Source organism: Lonchura striata, chromosome 6 (genome assembly GCF_050655825.1).
Source record: "Lonchura striata isolate lonStrDom1 chromosome 6, ASM5065582v1, whole genome shotgun sequence".
Taxonomy (NCBI): Eukaryota; Metazoa; Chordata; class Aves; order Passeriformes; family Estrildidae; genus Lonchura; species Lonchura striata.
The window spans coordinates 25,727,091-25,748,875 of NC_140708.1; the positions used below are offsets into that span (position 1 = coordinate 25,727,091).

The following is a 21,785-nucleotide window of genomic DNA, read 5'->3' on the forward strand; positions in this document are numbered from 1 at the left end:
AGCCCAACATTTCTGACAACAAGTCTTTGATAGGTAGCATCTCTACATCCTTCTCTGATTGTGGCATTTTTTATGTTGATGTGTAAATGCATGGTAGGATTTTTACTTCAATGGATTTTTGTGTCTGTAATCTCTTTCATTGGTTAAAATTCAAGGTATTATTTTTAATCAGCACTTTTCTGGTGCCTGATGTTTGTAGTAAAAGATCAGGCTGGTGTTGCATGTCAGTGACTTTCCTGACTTGGTTAGCTCGTTTTCCCTTTACAGACTTACTGCTTTTTTTAATCTGTCCTTTGCTTCTGGAGACAATTACTGATATTTTCAGTGTGTATGTTTTTCTGACTGCCGTCCCTCTGCCTTGATTTTTCTCCTTGCCCCTGTTTTTATTTCCTTCACTTCCTGTGCTGCCAATGCCAGTATGGTATTAAACCTTGGTTCTTGCTACGTCAATTTCATGTGATTCATTACCTTTGAGTTTAATTACATGCATTTACAAAACATTTATATTGGTAATCAACCCCCTATAACTTTTTTATATCAATTAATTATAATTCCATCCCTGGGAGAAATCCTCCATGGCATGAGGGGACAAGTAGCCTTTTCAGAGTTGAGCTGTGGTTCCCATTTATACATCTCCCCGTATTGCAGGATGTATTTTTCAACTCAGGTATAGGGAATTGTTAAATTTCAAAGTTGGCAAGTGTTCCTTATATGCAGTCTTTAAATATTCTTTTACCTTCCTTGTTAATAAATCTGTTCTTAAGGTAATGTGTGTGTACTATGTTAGTAATAGCAACAAGTTAATTGCATCAGATGGTTACAAATAAATTCTTTACTTTTCATTAACAAACTGAGTAGCAAACATTTATGTTGATTTTGCTCATTCATTACTGAAAGGCTGTTTTAACTCAGTAACAAACAGGCTGACAGGCTGTTCTAGCTAACAATGTTTTCCTTCAAGTGCAAGTTCTTTGTGGTTTATTTAAAAGATTTTTTTCTTGTTCAGTGACTCTCTTTACTTCCTGCTTAATATGCACAATCCAAAGCTTTTCCATGTTTATTTTGCTGTTTGCCCCCCTACTCAGCATGGGCCAGTGTTCATGGCAGTGGAAGTGCTGCAGCCCTTGCTGTCAGGATCCTGTACACCACTCAAAGGACTGTCCTGCTCTGCAGTGCAGTGGCTTGAGGGATCTTGAGATCATTCCTTCAAGATCTTTTATGGAAGGGGTTGGAAATGTAAATCTTACAAAGGTTATTTCTATAGCTATGACACATAATTTCATCAGATAACTTACTTTTCATTTCTGTCCATTCGCAAGGTTTGTTTTAAAGCTAAATGAGGTTTATTGTCTTGTAAGGGTAATACTCTCTTGGAAAAATGGAAACAATACTAATGAACATGAACTGGAAAAAAAGCTGGGTCCTTTAATGCAAGTTCTGTTAAAGTAAAACAGTAAAAGGGAAAGTTTTTTACTGAAGTATTTCATTCTCCAGGAAATAGCGTTAACTATAGATCCTACAAAATCTGTTCCAGGTCGGTCTTCACTGTTTCCTTTTGAGGATGGGTTCCTAGACGACAGCCATGGTGATCAGTCGTTGTCCTCGGGTCTCAGCTCTCCGACGCGCTGTCAAAATGGGGAGAGAGTGGAACGCTATTCTAGAAAGGTGTTTGTTGGAGGTCTTCCTCCTGACATTGATGAAGGTACTGCGAATCACGTGCATTGCTGAGATGTGGGGATTGGCTTTCATAGAATTACTGTTAAAGAGGTCATATTTTCATAGAAGCAAATGGATTTTCCCAGGTGTGTCTCTTGTGGTGCTTGTGGCAGTACTTAGAACACACCCTGCCACACCCGAGAGTTTACCTGACGTTCTTGTGTACTGTAGATCAGAAGAGATGGAGACAGAAGTGGCTGCCTAGCAGCTCTTCTGCTCTGCATGTCTTCCCACGACTGTCAAGTGGGAAAGCTGAAAAAGGGAACTTAGTGGGTACTGTCTCTCCTCCATAGTCTTCTCCTATTCTTGGATGTGGTTGGTTGACTTTAAAGACTTAATGGAGTTCTTAGCAAAATACCGTGGGCTTTAAATAACCAGCCCTTATACCCAGCGTGTATGCAGGGTTCAGATGATAAATACAGCGTAATAATATGGCTACAAAGTAAAAACCTACTTAGCAAGGATGGTCAGAGTTTTTCTCAATCATTATCTGCTCTACCTGCATGTGTCCCCACAAACCCTTACTCCCAAAATAAAATCATGACAGTTTTTGGTGTATTTTTCATGGCTGGAGTATAGCTGGAATCCACCACTGTCTAGCTTCAATAGGCATACACAGGGAATTTGAGGATGCCTTATAATGAAATGAGGGAGATCTCTAATCTAATCTAAGCCTAAACCATGTACAGTTTTAATGAAGAAATAGTATGAGTTGCCAGTCTATGTTTACCAACACCTCAAATGCAGTCCCTATGTCACACCCAGAGTTGCAGGGCTGTTTTACGGGGTCTGGTGGGTAATCTGGACTTGCAGCTGTAAGAAGCAGCAGCCCCAAAGGGACAGCTGATGTGCACATTGTTGGGTCACTCAGAATCAAAATACATGCCCAGTCTGTCTGTGAGGAAGCAGCAGGGTGACCTGGGAGCTTTCACCCTCTTTCCTGAGAGGTCTCCTTCAGTAACCTGTTATCCTTCAGCTCTTCAGGTACACAACATGTGTGTTCTGTCTCCAGATGATTGAAGAATCTGGTGAGCAATTCATGGGGTCAGAGAAACTGGACACATCTCAAACAGCAATCCAGAAATTGTAAAATTCCACTGCCCTTTCTTTTGATGGCTTGTTACTCTGATCCACCTAACATGACATGAGACATGATTTTAAACTAATTCTTTCTTTAAAGTACGTTTTAAAATGTATTGAGAAAGATTTTTTTCAAAATGAATTTTAAATACTTTTTTTCTGAAGGATTTACATGTAAAAATTTCCCTATAGGATAGCTTGTGATGTGTGTTACGTGGTGGTTCAAAGCTGATGCTTAAAAAGTGAAGAATAAACTTGGTAATTCAAGGCAGGTTTCCTGAAGGGCCTGAGGAAGGTGAAATACCCACAGTGGCATGACCTGCTGCAGCCTCTTTCTAGGGCAGGCTGCAAGGAGCAGCCGTGCTGACATGGAGCTCCTCCATCAGTCCCATGTGGCTGCATCTGACCCTGCTTTGTGGCTATAATTAGAAATAGACTGCAGCTGAAGCATATTCACTTCTGATAGATCATGTTTGCATTTAATCCTGCTGCAGACTTCCACTAGTGGAATGTAAAATCACTTTTTTAAGCAGCCATGTACAGCACAGAGATGAAAGAATCTGCTATGGACATCATTGCAGTTTTCACTGTTCTTGTTTTGTTTTTTAAGTAAGACCTTTTTATCTTGCCACTGTCAGTTTTTATGTTCTCTCTAAGCTGCCTCATCTGGTTTTTTTGTAGATGAGATCACTGCCAGTTTTCGTAGGTTTGGACCTCTTGTGGTGGACTGGCCTCACAAAGCTGAAAGCAAGTCATATTTTCCACCTAAAGGTAATTAGTTTAAAATACACTTGAGAAGGCTGTTCTGGTAAAAGGAAATTACATTTGCCATGTGGCAATAAAGCAGAATTTTTACTCTTCTTGGTGATTTTCTATCTTTCATCAAGCATATTTTCAGCCATTGTCCTGATGGGAAAAAATTTCACAATTGGGTTATTGGAATGTGCTCCTCTGTGTGTACTGCTTCAGCACACCTTGAACCCTTGAATTATGCCTTAATTTGTCCCAGCAGTACAAATGCAAGGTAGAATGCAAGTTGCAGAAATGTCATAGTTGATTCTGTTGTGGTTTGCACGTTGCAAAACCTGTGGGAGTAAGAAAGGAAGTCCCTTGGGTTGGGTCACTGGGTTGGGTGCCCGGGGCTTGCAGTGAAGCAACTCCAGCGCGAGCTGTGACCCAGGAGCTGTGGTCCTGCTCCACATCAGGGCTCCCTGGGCTCTGGGCACAGGAGTGGGCCAGAGTGTGAGCAGGTGGGGCAACCTCTGATTGGGCAGCACAAGGTTATGCACACCTGCTTTGGGTGAGAAAGAACAGCTTATGGGAAATCTCTTTGGGAGGGTTACTTGGTTAAATCAAACTGCTCTTACTGTACACTGCTCTCTCTTATTTTGTACAATACATTCTATTCTTTTTCACATATGCCTCTTGTATGTAGTTCCTGAGTTCACTCATGATCTGAAACAGTAGCAGGAAGTTTTACACAAAATTTCTGGTCTATATGCAAAGATTTTCATTTCTCATTGACCCTGGAATCTCTTAATTGCTCATTAAGGCCAATGATTATTTTGGCAGAACAATGAGCTATTCAGTCACTGAACTAGTTAATCCTGAAATATTTTGATAGATGGAGTTTGACTGTAAAAAAACACAAATAAAAGCCAGCTTAATTTATTTGTAAACTTAATTGCTGGAGGCGAGATAACACTGTGACAAATACTTGCCGTGTGAACAGTATTTGGGACACTTAAAATCAGAAGAGAAGCCCATACATGCTTCCTCTTTCCTGTTCCATTCTCACCACTCAGCCTTGCTGTCAGCAGTTATGCAGCATCTGTTCATGAATTTAGAAACAAATCAAACAGCCCCAAAAACAACAAAACCCCACCCCAAACCTCAAATGCAATATTCTTAAAGACAGTTGGTAAAATATATGCTTCTCCCTTTTTATGTTATTTTTAAAGATCTCTGGGGTCTTTCTGGCTAGTGAATTCTAATTGTGCCTTCACTTAAAAGGTTTGTTTGGTTTTTTTTGGTTTTTTTTTAATTAGAAAAGCTGGCTTTTCCTTGTCCTTATTATCTCTTAGTATTTTCTACTTGTTTTTCCTTTTTAATTTTTTTTCCTCTTATTAATTTAATAAGTAAGTATTTGTTGAATTAACATGGGACTTCCAATTTTGATTTTGTTCTCTTTCTGACTGTGGACTAGTTATGCCTTGACAAACTTGTAAAATGTTTTTGAGTAAGATTTATTTTAGCAGAAGACAAGGGAATGCAGCCTCACTTCTATTTTTGTCATGATTCTAATATAGGAAACAGCTTTCAAAGCCCCTGCCAGTTGCCCTGAACGTCTGTCTGAAAGTGCTAAACAACAGTCAATCCCAACTGTTCCAGATTTATTTATATCTGACTTCTTAGTTATCAGTCAGGGCTGCAGCATCAGACATCCTGCATGCCTGGCTCTGACATTCACTTACAGTCATGGTAAGCTCTGTAGGTCAAATGTACTTGATTTACTGATCCTGTATAGGCAGCACCTACACAGAAGACTGAATATTATTTCCAGGAGTCAGAGGGTAAAGTTTGAATGTCTGTTCTAATTTTTTCACAGCTTTTTGGTATTTTTTTTTTAATAAAGAGTACTTACTTTTCAAAGTTATTATGGAATCATTTTCAGAAGTACCACAGTAAAATGTCTCCAATGCTCATTTTATCAGAAGTTCCTTCAGACTTAAAATTTAAGTTCGTGGGCTTTGGTTTTGTTTTTTTGTTTTTGTTTTTGTTTTACTTTTTTATTTTAAGCTGTTTTGGTACATTATTGGACATTTCCTTAAAAAATACAAAAAGAAATATTTGAAATTATGCTTGGTGCAAAATTCAGTGAGATTTATGCAGCTGTCAAATACTCATGAATTCAAATGTTTTCTCCATTCATTTTTCTAGATGTCTTGTCTTCCACGTTGCATTGCTAGTCTGTAAAATTTCTGACATTTTGAATATGAGTCTTTCAAATGGAAAACATGTCCAAAAAAAACAGAGGACAAATGAAATTACAGAGGAGAGAATGAGCTGGGGTTTGTATGTTAGCAAGCTTGAAAAAAAACAAGAAAGATGAATTGTTGGAATGAAGCGGGCATGATGCAGAGGCTATTCACACATTGATAAAGCCTGACCTTCAAGGCTTCTCCCACCTCCCTGAATGTGCCCCAGGGGCAGTAAAATTGAGCCCTGCTCTTTCTGGACTTATGTCATCACCTCCAGATGGACTTCAGTGGCCTTTTGATGGATGGCCTTTTCCATTACTGGAGAGTCAGGTCACTGGGCAGTGTCTGGTCTTTCAGCAAGGTTCAGGATTTTTGTCTGCTTTGGTAAGTGTTCACTGAGAGGTTTGGGGCAGACATCAGTAGGTGATGCCATGGGTCAGCACAGGCAGTGAAGTTTTATGCTGCAGCTGCTTCACATCATGGTTTTCTGTCTTCAGTTACATCCAGGTGATACAACATTCCTTGCAGTCCTGAGTGAATCAATACAAATTTCCAGTATCAACTTGTTTGTATGATTTATTGGATTTTGGAGTGTTTGCTATGCTGGTGCAAGACATGAACTCCCTGTAGTCAGCCTGTATTAGGGGCACTCTGTTGATATTCTTAGAGGTAGGAAAAGAAGGCTGCAGAAACCATTAGCCATGGCTAATCTGATCAAGCATGAAATCTGAAAGATTAAAATGTTGCTTACAGTCTGGTGACCTCCACCACCACCACCAGTCCCCCAAGGGCTTGATCTGGTTAGTTTAGTGAGCGAGTCATGCCACACATGTGTAGTCAGTTCCAGCAAGCCTTGTTAGCTAATTTATTAGTTGGTGGGGTTGATTAGCTTAGCTGCAGTGGCATGTAAGATATCATTGGGACCAGTTGGGGTTCAGAAACATTCCTACAGCACTGAGCTTGAACAAAGGTTTTCCTGGATTTGGCATCCTGAGCAGGATGGTGTCATCACAGGTCTGCTTAGGCAGACCTCAGATTAGTGCTGGGCCTGGTGGACATAAATGTGTGTGAAATGATGCTGAGCTGGGATCTCCAGCATGGTGAGTAACTCCAGGTTTATCCCAGTGTGAGGTTAACAATGCCATTTTGAACCTTGGAGGATGGCACAGCAACACAGATGTATGTGTAACATATTCCTCAAACACATCATTGCTATCTGTATTACTCAGGTTTTTCTGTTTTCTGAGATGTTCTAGAGGTTTGTTACCCTTACTGAATCTTCCCTGATGTCACAGAATATAGTATCAGTGCTTGTGAAAGCAGTCTGCCTTTGTCAGTGTTTGAGTTTTGAGCATTGTAACAGCAAACCCAAAACCATTCTGTAGATCAAGCACAACTTACCTTACCTTGGTTGCCAGGGAGTTCCATATTTAGGTTGCCGAGAGAGCAGGGATGCTCTTGTCACTGAAAGTGAATATTGTGCACTTGGGCAAGAGAAGCTGTCAACAGCTGACAATGTGTGGAAGAGGCTCCTATTTCTAGTTCTGAGCATCTGCATTATTGCCTTAACATTTCTTTTTACCCCTCCTATGCATTGTAAAGCTTAGCACCATGTTTTTATGTTTGTGTCATGTATGAGGTGGTTTTTAATGCTTTGCCTCTGAATAAGGCTAATTCATTCCTGTTGCCTGAGAAATCTTTGGATCACTTCCTTTGGCATCTGTTTGGACATGTTACTAACTGAACTGGCAAAATTATAAATGCCATGTGTTTGTCTTGGATAAGCAGATGCCCAGTTCATAATGTGTTTACTTGGCTTTCACCCCAGAATGTGGGAATTAACTCTGGTTTTTGGTTAAGTATCTTTTGAGTACCTATGAGACACTGAGAAATAAAGAAATATATATTAAAGGATGCTATCAAAAGTAGTTGCACATTACCATGTCACAGTCTATTTATCTCTGACAAAATCCAGATAATTCATGTTTTATTTAAATATAAATTGATGGGGTTTTCAGTTATTTGCTGGTGTGCTGAGTTAAGCAATGCTTAACCCTAACTACAGTAATTTTTTTCTTTCCTTTTATTTTATTAAACAGATGGTGCCAACTGTTTCAAAAACATTTTTTTCAGTTGTTTTTTTTCTTTAACAGATTGCTAGCTTTAAAACAACTTTTAAAAAACTCTTCACTGTTTTTTTCCTTGTGATAACTATGATTTTTCTAGTAATCACTAAGAACTGCACCATGTGTTTTAAAATGCCAAAACTTATGCAAAAATTTTCCTTTTTTTTAATTTAGAAAGATTGATATTTGGATAGAGACAAGAATTAGAGTTAGAAAATGAAGCATGGCAGAGCTTGAAGATAGGATGGGATTGGAATGGGAGGAATGCTTTGGCTTTACAAAAGTTGATTCAGATGTGTGATGCAGCAGTCTGATCCTTTTGTGTTTTCCCTGTTCTTCAGTTCGTTTTGCTGTTATCTGATAAGATTAAGCACATTTGTCCCTTCTGTTCCATATGGGACACACTAAGATGAGAGAGAGCTCATGAAAAACAGAACAGTGTAAGCAAAGTTGCACAAAGTACACATGAAATTATTCTCATGCTTTAATTTAGAAACAGTTGGTGGGACAGAGTGTGAACCTCTCTGATTCTGTCCAAAGTACTGTTTAGATGGGAACACTGTTGTAGTCTTCTTACTGATCTTAATTTCATGGATGAAGACCATTTCCATGGTTAATTCCATTGCCACTGCAGTGGCAGTTGTAGTTTCTGCCAGAGGAACAAGAGTGAACAGTTGCAAGGAGAAAGTATGGAATCATTCCAATTTCATTAGTTATATTCACAAGAAGGTATCTGTATGCAAATACAGCAGTCTATTCTAGAAAACTGCCTGCTTTGGCTTAACTGATCAAATACGATACCACCACAGTCCAGCATGAAATGCCGAGCCAATTTTGGTATTTAAAAAACTGAAGTCAGACATCACAATTTTTGTTACAATGGAAACTGACATTCCCTGACATTCCCTATCCACAATTGCATTGTATGGCAAAGAGGGATTCTGGAAGGGTTTTTAGATGTTGTTTACGTATGTTCCAACACAGGGATCTGTGTGCAGTGTGAGTTGTTGTAACCACTGACATCTGAGGCCGTGTCTGTAATTTGTAGTCCCTGTGTCTTCCCACAGCAGGGCAGCATAATCTCAAATCAATGCAAGTCACAAAATGTGTGGTGGCAAAATGCAGTACACACTCATGGGCTCCTCTGTAGGTGTGTGGCTTTAGCTTGCTTTGCAGAGAATTTTCTTTAAGGCTTTTGGTGACTTTTGTTTGAGCCTCCCTTTTTAAGCTCTTAACAATGTTTCCTGTCTTGTCCTAAATATTTGAGGATTCTTGGTGGTGTACTGATAATGTTGATTTTTTGAATGTCTGTCTTTGAGACTGCTGTGCCAGGTATCTAGGAGCATTCAAGGAGCTTGCTGTCTCTAAAATGATGTTATTTGCAACTTCTTTTTTCTAGGGGAAAACAAGAATCTGGTAAGGCAAAATACAAAAGTATTTCTGAGCCATCCAAGCCTAGGCAGAACAAATGTGATTCTCAACTAGCATTGCAGGATTATTCTCTCCCAGCTTTCATGTTGCTTTCAACAGATCCTACGTTCTTTCAGAATTTCTAGGTTGCTATAGAAGAAGCCACAATTTTTGCAAGCATTTGACCCTTTTTCAATAATTTGAACATATCTAAGTACGTAAAAGGTTTCCATGTTTATCTGTAGAGGTAGGCAGACCACTTTTGTCAAATGGAAGGAATTAAATATTTGTTTTATTCTCATTAACATCTCCTAAAACCCAAGTAGATTTTGTACCTCTCATCCGTCCCCAATAATGTTTTTATTAAATGACACCTTTTGTTTTGTTTTATAAATGGAGATACATTAATTGATCTGTAAGTATTATGGGCTTCAGGATAAAAGCTGTCCTTTGAATGGTGTTTATGTTGAGGACTTAATATTATTTTTTGCTTTGTAATAGCTTTTGCTGTCTTGTTTTGCTAGTAACTTATGAAGCACTAAACTATCCTTTCAAATCATGGAAATATGTTGAAGAGGTTGTTGCAGTTGGTGATGCATTGTTCTCATGGTCATCTAAAAACAAAGTTGTTCCCTACTCCCACCTCCAATCAGTTGTAATTATTTAATGCATTAAAAACTAGAAGTCTTTTATTTAAAAGTCCTACATGCATTACATTTATAAAATTATGTATTTGGTTCTTAGGATCACTTCGGTGATTCTACCCCTAAAATAATGATGCAGTAATCTAAAATTGGTGCAAGATCATTGGAATACACACATCATAAATTTATCAAAGGTTATACCCCTAATTATACTTGTGTCCTCTCAAATGAGAGGTTAAGACTGGCAGTGTATTTCAGGGGCTGTGGGTGCCTCTGCCCAAGGTAGTGCTTCTGTCTGTCTCTGGTCTCAAAAGCTGGGAGCAGCTCAGAGCTGCTGTTTCCCTCAGCTGTCTCAGTGCTGTGCTTGGCAGATTGTGTCTGCTCCACACCCTGCAAATCCTACCTGGTTTTGGGACCTACAGTGTATCTGACTACTGATTGTACCAGGCATGTAACCAGTAGTCAGCTGTATGCCAGTGGAGGTTGGGCAGTTCCTATAATAAACGTAAACACATAATTTTTTAGAGGATTTGGTAAGTCCAGTATTTTTATTTTTTGTTTTTTTTTTGTTTTTTTTTTTTATATACTAATCTGATCTCCCAGGGACATGCATACTCTTATTCACCAGAAACAGATTTAGGTTTTCTTTGGTTTTGAGAGGAATTTGTTGTCCAACATAATCCAGTTTTGGAAAAAAATCCTTCTGTTATTAAGGAGGGTTTTTCAAGCTGCATGTTTTTCTTACAGTCAACGAAAATAAGAAATTTTAACAAACCAGAACCTGAAAACAATCCACATGTGAGTGAACATTCAGACTGGTTATTAGCAGCACCACAGCAGCAAATGACTAATTGATTGCTTGATTAAAAGAAGGGAAGTCAAAGCTTAGTACTGAAGCTCTGCATTTTGCATTTAGAAATGCTCTACAGGTCACAGGAGAGTTACAATCATACAAAAATCATAAAATATGTTACTGGTTTCATCTGTGCAAATAACATGGGGTGTCTTTTTCTTTTTGATTGAAGTACTTTGCTTTGAAGGTCTTGACAACAGTCCCAAATATTTTGGGATAAGCAGCAAGTGCTGTTTGCTTTCTTTGTTAAGAAAAACATATAATTTAAAGTGAAAACTATTTTTATTGTAAAACCCAATATCAAATTTAATTTAAACTAACTGAAATCCAGCTAGCCTGGATTTTTGGACCAGTGCTTTCTTTCTTTGATTTTTTTTTTTTTTTTACCTCTTGCTGATACTGTGCTTGAAATAGAACCTGAAATCAAGCAGAGCATTTATATTTCTGTAGAATTTTCTCATGGTAATATTGGTTGGAGTAGGACTGGAAAATGGTTTTTTTGCAAAGAAGAGTAACAGGTTTTGTTCAAACTGGAAACAGATCTCTCTTGAGCCATCTGTTCAGAGTAAAAGCAGCAGCAGACCTGACCCCCTCCAGATGATGACCATGAGCTGCTCTGCCTGGAGCAGTCACCATTGCGTACTGCCCTTGAAAATAAAAATTTTAAAAATTAAATTCTGAATGTAGTTGGTTTTTTATATACTTACCAGTTTGAATGCTTTTTTTCATGCTGCTGACTCAGTAAATTTCACAAAGATAGTTTCCACCTCATCAAATATTTAGTCTTTCTCATATGAAATCCATGTAACTACTCTTACAACTACAGTAACCAAATTGTATATTAGAGCCTTTCTTTTATGCTTTTATATCCTTTAATTCTGATTTATAGCTGCTATAGATCATGTTGCAGTCTGAAGTCTGATGTTGAAAATGGCTGTGACCTTTGAAAGAGGAGACACTATAAATTTGCTGTTGCAATGTTTTACACTAGTTTAGAAGTAAAATGCCAGATAAAGAGAGGCTTTAGTATGCCTGTGGAATATTCTTTTTGGTTAAAAAAAGAAAAACACAAAAAATGCAAGTAATTTATTTCAGTCTTTTCTTTTTTAATACAGGTGGGTGGGAGAATTTTTTCAACAGGACAAACTGAGATGGCATATGTATACTGTTCATTTGGGGCTTTTTTTATCAATAAGTGGTGAAAGTAAAGTAATGATGACTAGAAAATCTTTCTGCTTTTTGACATGTTTTGGAACTGAAAAGACTATAAATCTTTAGCTTTATGTATTTACTACAGCACTAGAGAAATGGTGTCCTTTCTGCTGAGGAAGCACTGGGGCACCTCTCCCATGTCCCACAAATAGTGCATGTCCAGAAAGCAGAGGTTCTGTGGCTTTCTCCTTCAACTTATATTGAAGATATGGAGAAAAATGTTCCATAATATTTATGACAAAATAGAAGGTTTCTATTTTCTCTGTTATTTGTGATATGGTAAGATCATTATTAGTAAGGGTTAAGTGTTAGTTTCAATTCTTTTGGTGATTTCATGATATGGGCTATTTAATGCTAAGACTGGAATTATGAAGACATGCAATTTATTTTACAGAACTACTGACACAGAGCCTCAGTTTTCATTCAGCTCTTCTCTATGATCCACTCCATTGCTGACTTCTCTTATGTTTCCTGTCTTCCATTTGACATGTATGCTTCATTTTATTGCTGTTAACATTCAGGATCCAATTATTTTTCAGTGTAACTGAGGATATAGAGTACAATCCTTTAATTAAAATCAAACAAACCCTTCCCTAGTACCTGTCTGTAATGTGGCATATGAGGAATTTCTTACATATCACACCAACCAGGCTTCGTCTGGTATTCATGAAAAACATGTAAAAATGTAAATGTGCAGAAATAGAAGAGTCACTGTAAGATTCTAGACTGTTCCTATTTCTTATACACCTTTGTTTTAAAGAGAAAAGAATCAGCTGACAGGGTCAAACACTGCCATATAAAACTAGACTGACTAAAAGAAATTAATATTTGCAGCCCTGACTAATACATAATTTCACTCTTCTGCAGTAGCTAAGTGAGATTACAGCCTTTTCTATTTTGAGGTTTCTTAAGTATTTAAAGCCTTTGAAGTTTTTTTTTGAAAATGCAGTCATGTCACTGCAATGTTTAAAGGAAACTCTGCAGCTTTTTTAACACCTCGGATTTTTATTTTTCAAAAATGAGTTTAATTTTTAATAGTAGTTTCATCTTCAGATTTTAAAATGTGTTTTATTCATGTTCAAAGCATCTTCTAATAAGATTACTAAGGTGACTTTGAGCAGTGACCTTTGTCATCACATTAACTGATTTAGAAATTTGGTTCACACTGTTTCTAAATGTTCCTTTCCTGTGGGATTTTAAAACAACTTTATTCTAAAAGTTCTAGTAAATACCACTATAATTCAGTTCAAAGCTAATTTTTAAAATCTAGTAAAAAAAGAAAGAAAAAAAGAAAGTGAAATATATATTTCATGAAAATGTTAAATCTATTTAGATTTACTTCTTTGAGGTAGCCATCTCAACCATCTAAAAATAACCCTAAAGAAATGAGACTAGAACGGTAATTTTCTTTGCCTCCTTTTTTTACATAATATGAGGTAGATTTATATATTGAAATACTTTTTATAAGAAATATGAGGTCAATGCTAGATTTTATTGTAAATCTGAAGCTTATAAAATCATCAGAAAAGACACTCTAAATGGATGAAAGTTGTGCTTTGAAGGTAGTTCAGTTTGTTTCAAGCATAAGTTGCCCTTCCCTTTTGCAGAGGAAATCAGTGCATGTGACTACCCAAGTCTTTTCTGACTTGCTATGTACAATGTAAAGAGGAAGTTCTTCTCTTCATTCTCTTAATTCTGCCACCCAGCCTCAGTGTTATAAAGCTGAAAACACATGGCCCTTAGATTATGACTCCTTTGTCTGATTTTGCAAATGGGCTGAATTTTGGGAAGTATGGATTTCAGATTAATTACATATTAAATCAATAAATGATATGCAGACATGTGACATGGAGATTCAAATACTCTTTGACCTTATATATAACTCTTCATTACAGTATTTCACTTTGTTTGAAAAGAGCCCAGATTCTAAGAACCAGAAATAGGTTAATCCTTCCCTGTTGGCTATATAACATTTGCATGCCAAATGCTGGCTTTGTACCAGAAGATTCAGCTCATGGTTGATGCATTTGAACAACAATTTATCTACTGTTGTTCTCAAATGCAGGAACTTAAATTATTAATTACATTCAGTATTCACAAGTTGAGTATAAAATGGTACCCTTCAGGTATTATAATAGAATTGAACTAATTCACAATTAATTGAAATTCCAAAGAAAATCTCTTGATTAAACTCAATCTGCTGTGGACTTCATTTGACAGATCTGTACTTTTACTCCATCAGTACCTTTCTGAAATACTCCTCCTGTACCACTAAATAACTAGAGACTGTTCAGATAACCTTTACTCTCATAATGTTTGTAATGAATCACTTAAACTGAACAGAGTATAAAAATTCTAATAAGCTTTGTTCCTGCCTTCCCCCATAGGTTACAAAACACAGTCAGCGATTTCCTTTTACTCCACCAAACTGTGCCTAGCCATGGAGCTGTAAAAGGAATATGTTACCAGATTTAGAAGAATAAAAGAAAACCTTTTCTTTTTGTAAACATGCTCTTTCTATGAATGCTGTGAAATGCAGTCAGGCCTTTTCTGGTCAGCCATGGCAGGCGTGAAGCTGGATATTCTTTAACTCTTGAGAAATATTTTGCTTTAGGTCTTTTCTCATAAACTCTACCAGCTATGGCTTGAATGGTGTCTACAGGGCCAGTAAGTTTATTTTCTCTCACATGCCTAATACATATAATGCACATTCTGCTGTAATAAAGGTAAATAAGTAATTCTTTTCAGTTAATAGTGTTGAGGAAAGATGGGCAGAATACATACATAATGCACTATTAGCTAAAACTCCAGTATGACTGCCTGTAATTTGTACCAATGTGCTAGTTTTTAACATAAAGTATGAATATCAAGATCTTTATTAGAAAGGCAGAATAGGCACCTTAATACACTTTCGATCTAGTGTGTTTGTTTTGAAGAAGGAGGTCACTGAAGTCTTATTACAAACTGTGCTTTCAGTAATACAGAAAAGTTCCCATCATTAGAGGAGATATGCCAATGTTGCTATTAATTGAAATAGAGATTTATTTTTTTTTTTTTTTTTACTGCTTAGGCTGGCAAAAATGCTTTTGCCAGACAACTTTATTTAGTTCCAAGTGTATCTTGCATTTCAAGTGGCAACCTTGTTTCGAGTTTGTGGGACACAGTGAGTATGCCAGATTTTTCAGTTTATTCTCAGCAAGGTTAACTGAAATTAGACCAACTGGACTAAATTACCCTTTCATATGGAAATTGTGTCACTGTTTAGATGTCAGAATAGGACATGTACAAAGGAGCTTGCTCAGGGTCAAGGATCTCCTTGGCTGGATTCATAAACTAGGGAAATTAATTTTCTCCTTATCCTCCCTCTGCTGTACCCTTTGAAAAGTTGTAGGGACTTTTCTTACACCAAAATACATTGTTGCCTTTTCCCAGAGAATTCCAATGCTTATTGGCAGCACTTCAGTGATGTGTTGTACCAACAGCAGAGGAGGAGCTGGATTGCTTCTCCCCTGCCAAGAATCCAAATATCTGTGGATAGAGAACAGTCAGCTGTAGTCAGGTTGCTGGTTTTTGAGGCCTCAAATATCTTGCTTCTTTTACTTTATGGAATGTGAGTCAAGGGCAGTCCCTTGAGCCCTGAAACCTTTGGAATGTGAGATGAGGTAAGAAAGGAGCACTGCTGAAGTCTGACTGCAAACTACTACCACAGTGTGCTACCAAAATTCTGCCATAGGGCATTAAAATTTTGAGGTTTATCAAATCTTTCACTTCTTGGGAAAAAATTGATGCTTTTTAAAGTGATACAATATTTGTGAAGCATGGATAGGAGAACCTACTAAAGCACATGATGCTGGGGAATTTGAAGCAACTTTCAGCATTTGCTAAATTGCACCTAGTGTGTGATAATTCTTTATTCAATGCCAATTTTGGCATAGGTATTGTCCAATTTATTTTTTTATAGTGGAGCCTGAATTCAAAGTGCATTTTCTGCTAGACAGTTCCAATCAATGAGGTGCATCCATGGAAGTACATGTTTTCCTAGATAAACAAGTAGATGCAGCTCTGAACAGTGGCATTGTGATGAAGAGGGTAAGTCTTCAGTAGTAACAATGCCTAGAACTGCTCATGGAGAAAAGCTGCACCCTTCTGAATTTAAGGTTTCTGCATGCCTATGTGCTTCTAGAAAATGAGTAAAAATACCTTTAACTTTGGCAGGTATCTTTCTTGACCATATCAACTTCTATGATCCTAATATTATCTGAAGTTCTGTTCTTTATTTTTCATTTTCATGTAATCTTTGTTACTCTTCAGTACCAGAAATCCTTAAGTGATTGGAATAGATGTGCAGTTCCCAGGTGTTGAAGTAGTGCTGGACATCATGTCATGCTAGTCCAGCCTCCTGCTATTCTAGGTTAGCACAAGGCTGCTCTGTAAACGGCCTCTGTGTCTTTGGTGGATCCAGGAGAATGGTTTATTCACAGAGGTCTAAAGAAGTGAGGAGCTTTTACCTCACTGAACTTCATGGCAGGCTCTAGCCTCAGGTTAGAAAACTGAAACTGCACCAGCTTGGACTACTCTTCTAATCTAGCAACCAGAGAAAAATAACAAAAACATTTCGTGTTTGGTTAATTTTAACTGTTTGGTTAATTTTAACTGTTTGGGGAAATTATGATCATATCATCTACTGTACCCCCAAAGAGCGATCAACACCATCTACCATACGTGTAACCCCTCACAATGATCTAGAAACCCCCCCCAAAAAAGACACAAAAGTGGCAAATGACAAAGGTCACACCCAACATGTTCGCATTGAGAAAGCTGTGCTGTAGTGAGTGTGGAGCAGAGAAGCAGTGCCTGCTCCATGGGAGTCCTCTTGGCCAGGCAGCTGCAGTGATCCAGCAGCCTGTAGTTACCTGGCTTTGCTGAGTGCAGAGTGCTGTATTAGTTTCACTTCTCAGGTAGCAGAAGCATGGGCTGCTTGGGTCAGCTCTTCATGTAGATTTAACAACATTAAATAGAACTCAAGAAAGTTTTTTTGGCAGCTGCATTCAGCAAAGCACTGAGTGCTACTCACTTAGGTTTACTGGCTAATCTAAAGTCCTAAAATTCTGAATGACATGAAATTTAGTAGACTTGAATTTAGACTTTAGTTGACATGAATTTTAGTAGACTTTCTTCTTTATTTTGAACTGCTTTATTTAAATACAAGTAACAACAGCAGGTCTTTTATTAATAGTAAAGCACAAAGCATGTTGTTCTTTTTCACTGGGCTTTACTGTTTTTAGTGAACAATTTTATCATATTTAGGCGTGTATGCATAGAATAGTTTCCTGTTTATCTATCCACTTTCTTAGCCCTCTTCTAGACTTTATTAATTGCATATAGTAAGTACATATTTTGTGCCTCCATTGTAAAATGTTAATCACTGATACCGGTAGATACCACTGATAAATAGCCCAATACAGTTGTTGGATAATAGAAACCCTCATTCACCAGCCTATATTCTCACTGCTCAGAATAATTAATTAATCAAATAAGCATCCTCAGATGCAGTAAATACTCGTCTCTATTCTGAAATCAGTACCATGGGGATCTGTAATGAGGGGGTGAATTTAATTTATGGAAACAAACTACCAACCTCAACAGTTATTTGTAATTTGTATATTTTACCCATTTCTCTGGTTTGTTTGTTTAAAAATGTTCTATAAATTGATCTGTTGCTTTTCTTTCTTGTGCCCTTATCCTTTCCAAGGCTACGCCTTTCTGCTGTTCCAGGAAGAAAGTTCTGTACAAGCTCTGATAGATGCCTGTCTGGAAGAAGATGGAAAACTTTACCTATGTGTGTCAAGTCCCACAATCAAGGATAAACCAGTAAGCAGCTTATGCCATAACAGTTATGCTGGTTGCTAACCCATTTGCTGTTACTCTTTTCAGCTCATAAATAAATAAACAATACTTAGAGTTAATTACTTGTCACTCCCTGTTTCTGACCTTGCTGTTACGTTGACTTGACTTCCTGTATCAGCATACCATGGCTTTAAAATTTGTGTTTTTCTGATAAATGACATGTTCAATTAACTTTTATATTTGGTACTCTTGGTATGCTTGAGGAATGTGTGCCTTTTACAGTGTTAGCTGTAAAACAATGGAATGGTAATTTTTCATCTATTTGATTTGAGAGAAAAGAAAACCTTATGTGATGAAGAAACTTAACCCTGCCAAATCAAAATCTAGATAGCATCAAATATCCCCTGTATTTTGTTAGGTTTTTTAATTATTATTTTTATGCATTCAATAGCTAATAAATTTATAATTTAGGCCTCATTTGCCTTATAGAAACTATGGGGTAAAATCAACTGTTGCAGACAGCTGTAGCAGAATAGAAGATGGTAGCCTGTTTTTATTGTACACATCTCTAGCATTCCTTAATGCTGGTCCTTTTTTGTGCCTATGGAGATATACAAATGAGGTGAAAACTGCAGGCAAATAAGATAAAAAATATGCTGCCTTTTAAAAGTACTATTAAAAATCTTGCAGAGTTGAATGAACAACCCAGGATTGCAGCACAGTGAGCAGGCTTGTGTGATTCCTAGGATCAAAAAAATAGATTAATGAACAGCTTTATCTAAATAACTTCTGAGCAGTTTTTTTCTGTTTAATCTGAAGATTTCTTATCAGCTGTGTTGCTTGCTGCTCAATAGAAATAGGCATTCACGTATTATACAAATTCCTTTCGTATCCAAGCACGGAAAGTAATTTTATCAGCTCCTATCAGTGCTTTTAAATTTATGGATTACTGTATGTGATTTCAGGAAAGCCAAAAGCCCAAACTGCAGCTGTAATTCTACATACATGGTAAAATGTTCTGAAAACTTCCTTTCACAGGTTTCTTCCTATGATAGCGATTAGGGGCAGAGAATTAATGAGCGTTGGAGTTTGTCATGAGGACACTTAACTCAAGCCTGGCCTCTAGAGGTGATAAATGAGTTGTCCCCCTTCTTTCAGATACTTCAATAACACACATTCTCAAATTGTCTTCATTCTTATAAAACCAACTTACTGCTTTTGAAAAGTTCAGATTTTGTTTTTAATTGTAGGAAGATTTTACATGTTTTTCTTAATTTTAGTTAAGTGGCCAAGTTCCTCTGCTAAAAATGATCCTTAATACAGGTGCAAATTCGACCTTGGAACCTAAGTGACAGTGACTTTGTGATGGATGGGTCTCAGCCACTGGATCCAAGAAAAACAATCTTTGTGGGAGGAGTTCCACGGCCTCTCCGAGCTGGTGAGTAGAAGAAAAATGTAGGACATGTAGCAGACTAAGCAGAAAAGATGAGGAAAGAGAAACAGCATCTATAAAAGATCAGAAAATGGACTTTGTGTTTCCCAAAAATCACAGCTTGCTTTCTAAGACAAGGAGTATCTTCATTTTTACAAAATACAAACGGTGACAGTTTTTTTATCTTTTAAATAAGGTTACTAATTAGGATTGCCAGTAGAAAGAGCTTTCCCTGGCTTTGCATAATATCCTAGATCTTGGCTGGTTTTTTTTGTAATGTAGACCGTCTTAATCTGAGCCCTGATTTGTTTGCTGGGCCACCGACAGGTTTCCCTATCCTTTAACTAGAAGACAAAGACCAGACCCTTCTCCCACACCCTTTCCAAACCAATTCCAACCTCAGCCCTGTGATTTCTGTTCCCTTTTATTCAGCCATTACCTTAATTCTTCCATGGAGCTATGGATATGGCCTCTCAACTATTGTCCCGAAGAAAATTTTCTCCCACCAGAGGTCTCTTGGTGGCCTCACGTGAAAGAGCATTTTTCAGACTTACTCCTAATGTAGCTTCCTTCCCTCAATTTTTTTTCTTCACCCTCAGCTCTTTTTCTTCACTTTTATTTGCAGAGCCATAGACAAGACTCCTTAGGTTTTGGCCAGAGGAAAGATTTATCCCAGCCCAGGACTCCTGGCAGTCCTCATTTTGAAGGCCCCATTTGAGGACTGCTCCCAATTGTAGCTCAACCCAAATTCCTTTCTTCTAAATCCTGACATTTTTGGTGAGCCAATGACAGAGTCATGAAGTAATTTAAAACATTTCTCCTAGCCAGATCTTTTGGCAGCCCTCACTTCTGTTTATACTCCCTTTCCATCCTCACTCCAAGGCAGCTGCATGGTTTGTCTTATCGGCTCAACCCTAATCCTAATCCTGGAAAACTGTAGTAGATAAGGCCTCTCAGTCACTGTCTGGAAGAAAGACTTTCCTTGTAGCCTCAGTTTCCTTCAGCAGCCACTTTCCAGCCCACTGGAACTTCAGCTTCTCACTTTATATTGTGCCTGATCCTGAGTCTTTTGGCAAACTCTACCAACATCCCCCAGCCATTGCTGACAGTAAGATTTCTCTTATTCTAGATTTCTTGGCAGTTTTCACTTTCCTCATCATCTTAAAATAATGCCAACTGTAAGGTAGTAATTATGTAAATAGTAACAATTAAACATTAGCTCATTCCTAATGACTGCCTTTATAAAACTGTGTGCCATTTGGCCTGTCACGGATCACATTTGAAATGCATTACATTTGAAAAACGATGCCTTTAAATAGGTAACTTCTCCAAAGCAGACAAACAGTTTCAATTTCTTCTTGTTTGCAGCTTTAAAGATCAGATACAGAAGTTCTTCCTAAGATATTTGAGCACTGCCTGGTTTCTTTGCCCTGAAATCCTATATATTCTTTCTCTGTTGGCAAGAGTGACTTAGTGGAGCTACTATTGTAATTGTGTTCATGATGTTTATTCTGTACTGTCACTTTGTGAGACCACTACCCAAGTGATGATTCCAAATAGTTAGAAAGCAGAAGAATCTATTTATCATTACATGATGCTGGTAGTTTTTCCTTACTTCTTGGAGCAAAAGTATTACCTGTTTGGTAGAATGAGTCAGATATTGGTTTGCTTGTTGCAAATGAACAAATTAGCATATGGTCTTACCTGCACACAGATTTATACAAACACATATTTTTAGTGAATTTACTAATGAGAATTTTGGGACAACTATGGGAATTTAAATGTTTTGTATTTGTGAGTTTAAATTTTATTTTGGGTAGTTAAATGGTGACTTGCTACAGAAAGTGTTTTCACACATTAGTCAGACACTATAAAATGGCTGACTTGGCAGGGCCTGCACAGGTCTCAGTTCTTGCATTGTCCATCTGATACATTTGTTGGCCTATGAGGTTTTACAGAGAGCTTGGCTCAGTGGCCATATAACCTTGCACAATTTAAATGGCTCTTCCCTGTTTCCTTCAGCCTCTTTACTACTTCCTTCAGTTCTTTCCCTTAACTTTCCTTCTGTATGTTCCTCAGCCATGCACTTAACTGTCTGACTTTATGAGTGATATTTGTAACTTCTTTAGAGTTATTGTTAATAATATAAAAAGCAAAATCCATTTCAAAAATCCACAACCAAGATAATGTTCTACCAAAATACCCTTTTTAAATTGCATCTATAATGTAGGATTGCTTTAGCTGCAGGAACTTTGGATGTTTCACACGTTTTTGTTTCAAATGTGAAACACATATTTGATCTTTTGAACCTTAGTACTTAGGGCAAAATATCAGATTCTACAAACAGGAATATTCCTATGTGATCTTACATGTACAGTAACATTAAAAAGTGTACCAAGTATCTGAGCTTTAATATGCAATATTGTAAATTCTTGTTCATCTGATACCTATTTTAACAGAATAAGTCTGTATTTTTTTTTCCTC

The 21,785-nt window shown here is 37.4% G+C and overlaps 1 protein-coding gene across 13 annotated transcripts in view; it reads left to right on the forward strand.

Annotated features, from left to right (window-relative positions):
* Positions 1 to 21,785, forward strand: part of CPEB3 (cytoplasmic polyadenylation element binding protein 3) — a 76,328-nt gene that overhangs the window by 51,462 nt on the left and 3,081 nt on the right. For all 13 annotated transcript variants that reach the window (XM_021536466.3, XM_021536476.3, XM_021536471.4 and 10 more), the window contains 4 exons: positions 1,535 to 1,702; positions 3,478 to 3,567; positions 17,775 to 17,893; positions 19,193 to 19,307. In XM_021536466.3, coding sequence (XP_021392141.1) covers positions 1,535 to 1,702; positions 3,478 to 3,567; positions 17,775 to 17,893; positions 19,193 to 19,307 — 492 coding nt within the window. The remainder of the gene's footprint in view (positions 1 to 1,534; positions 1,703 to 3,477; positions 3,568 to 17,774; positions 17,894 to 19,192; positions 19,308 to 21,785) is intronic.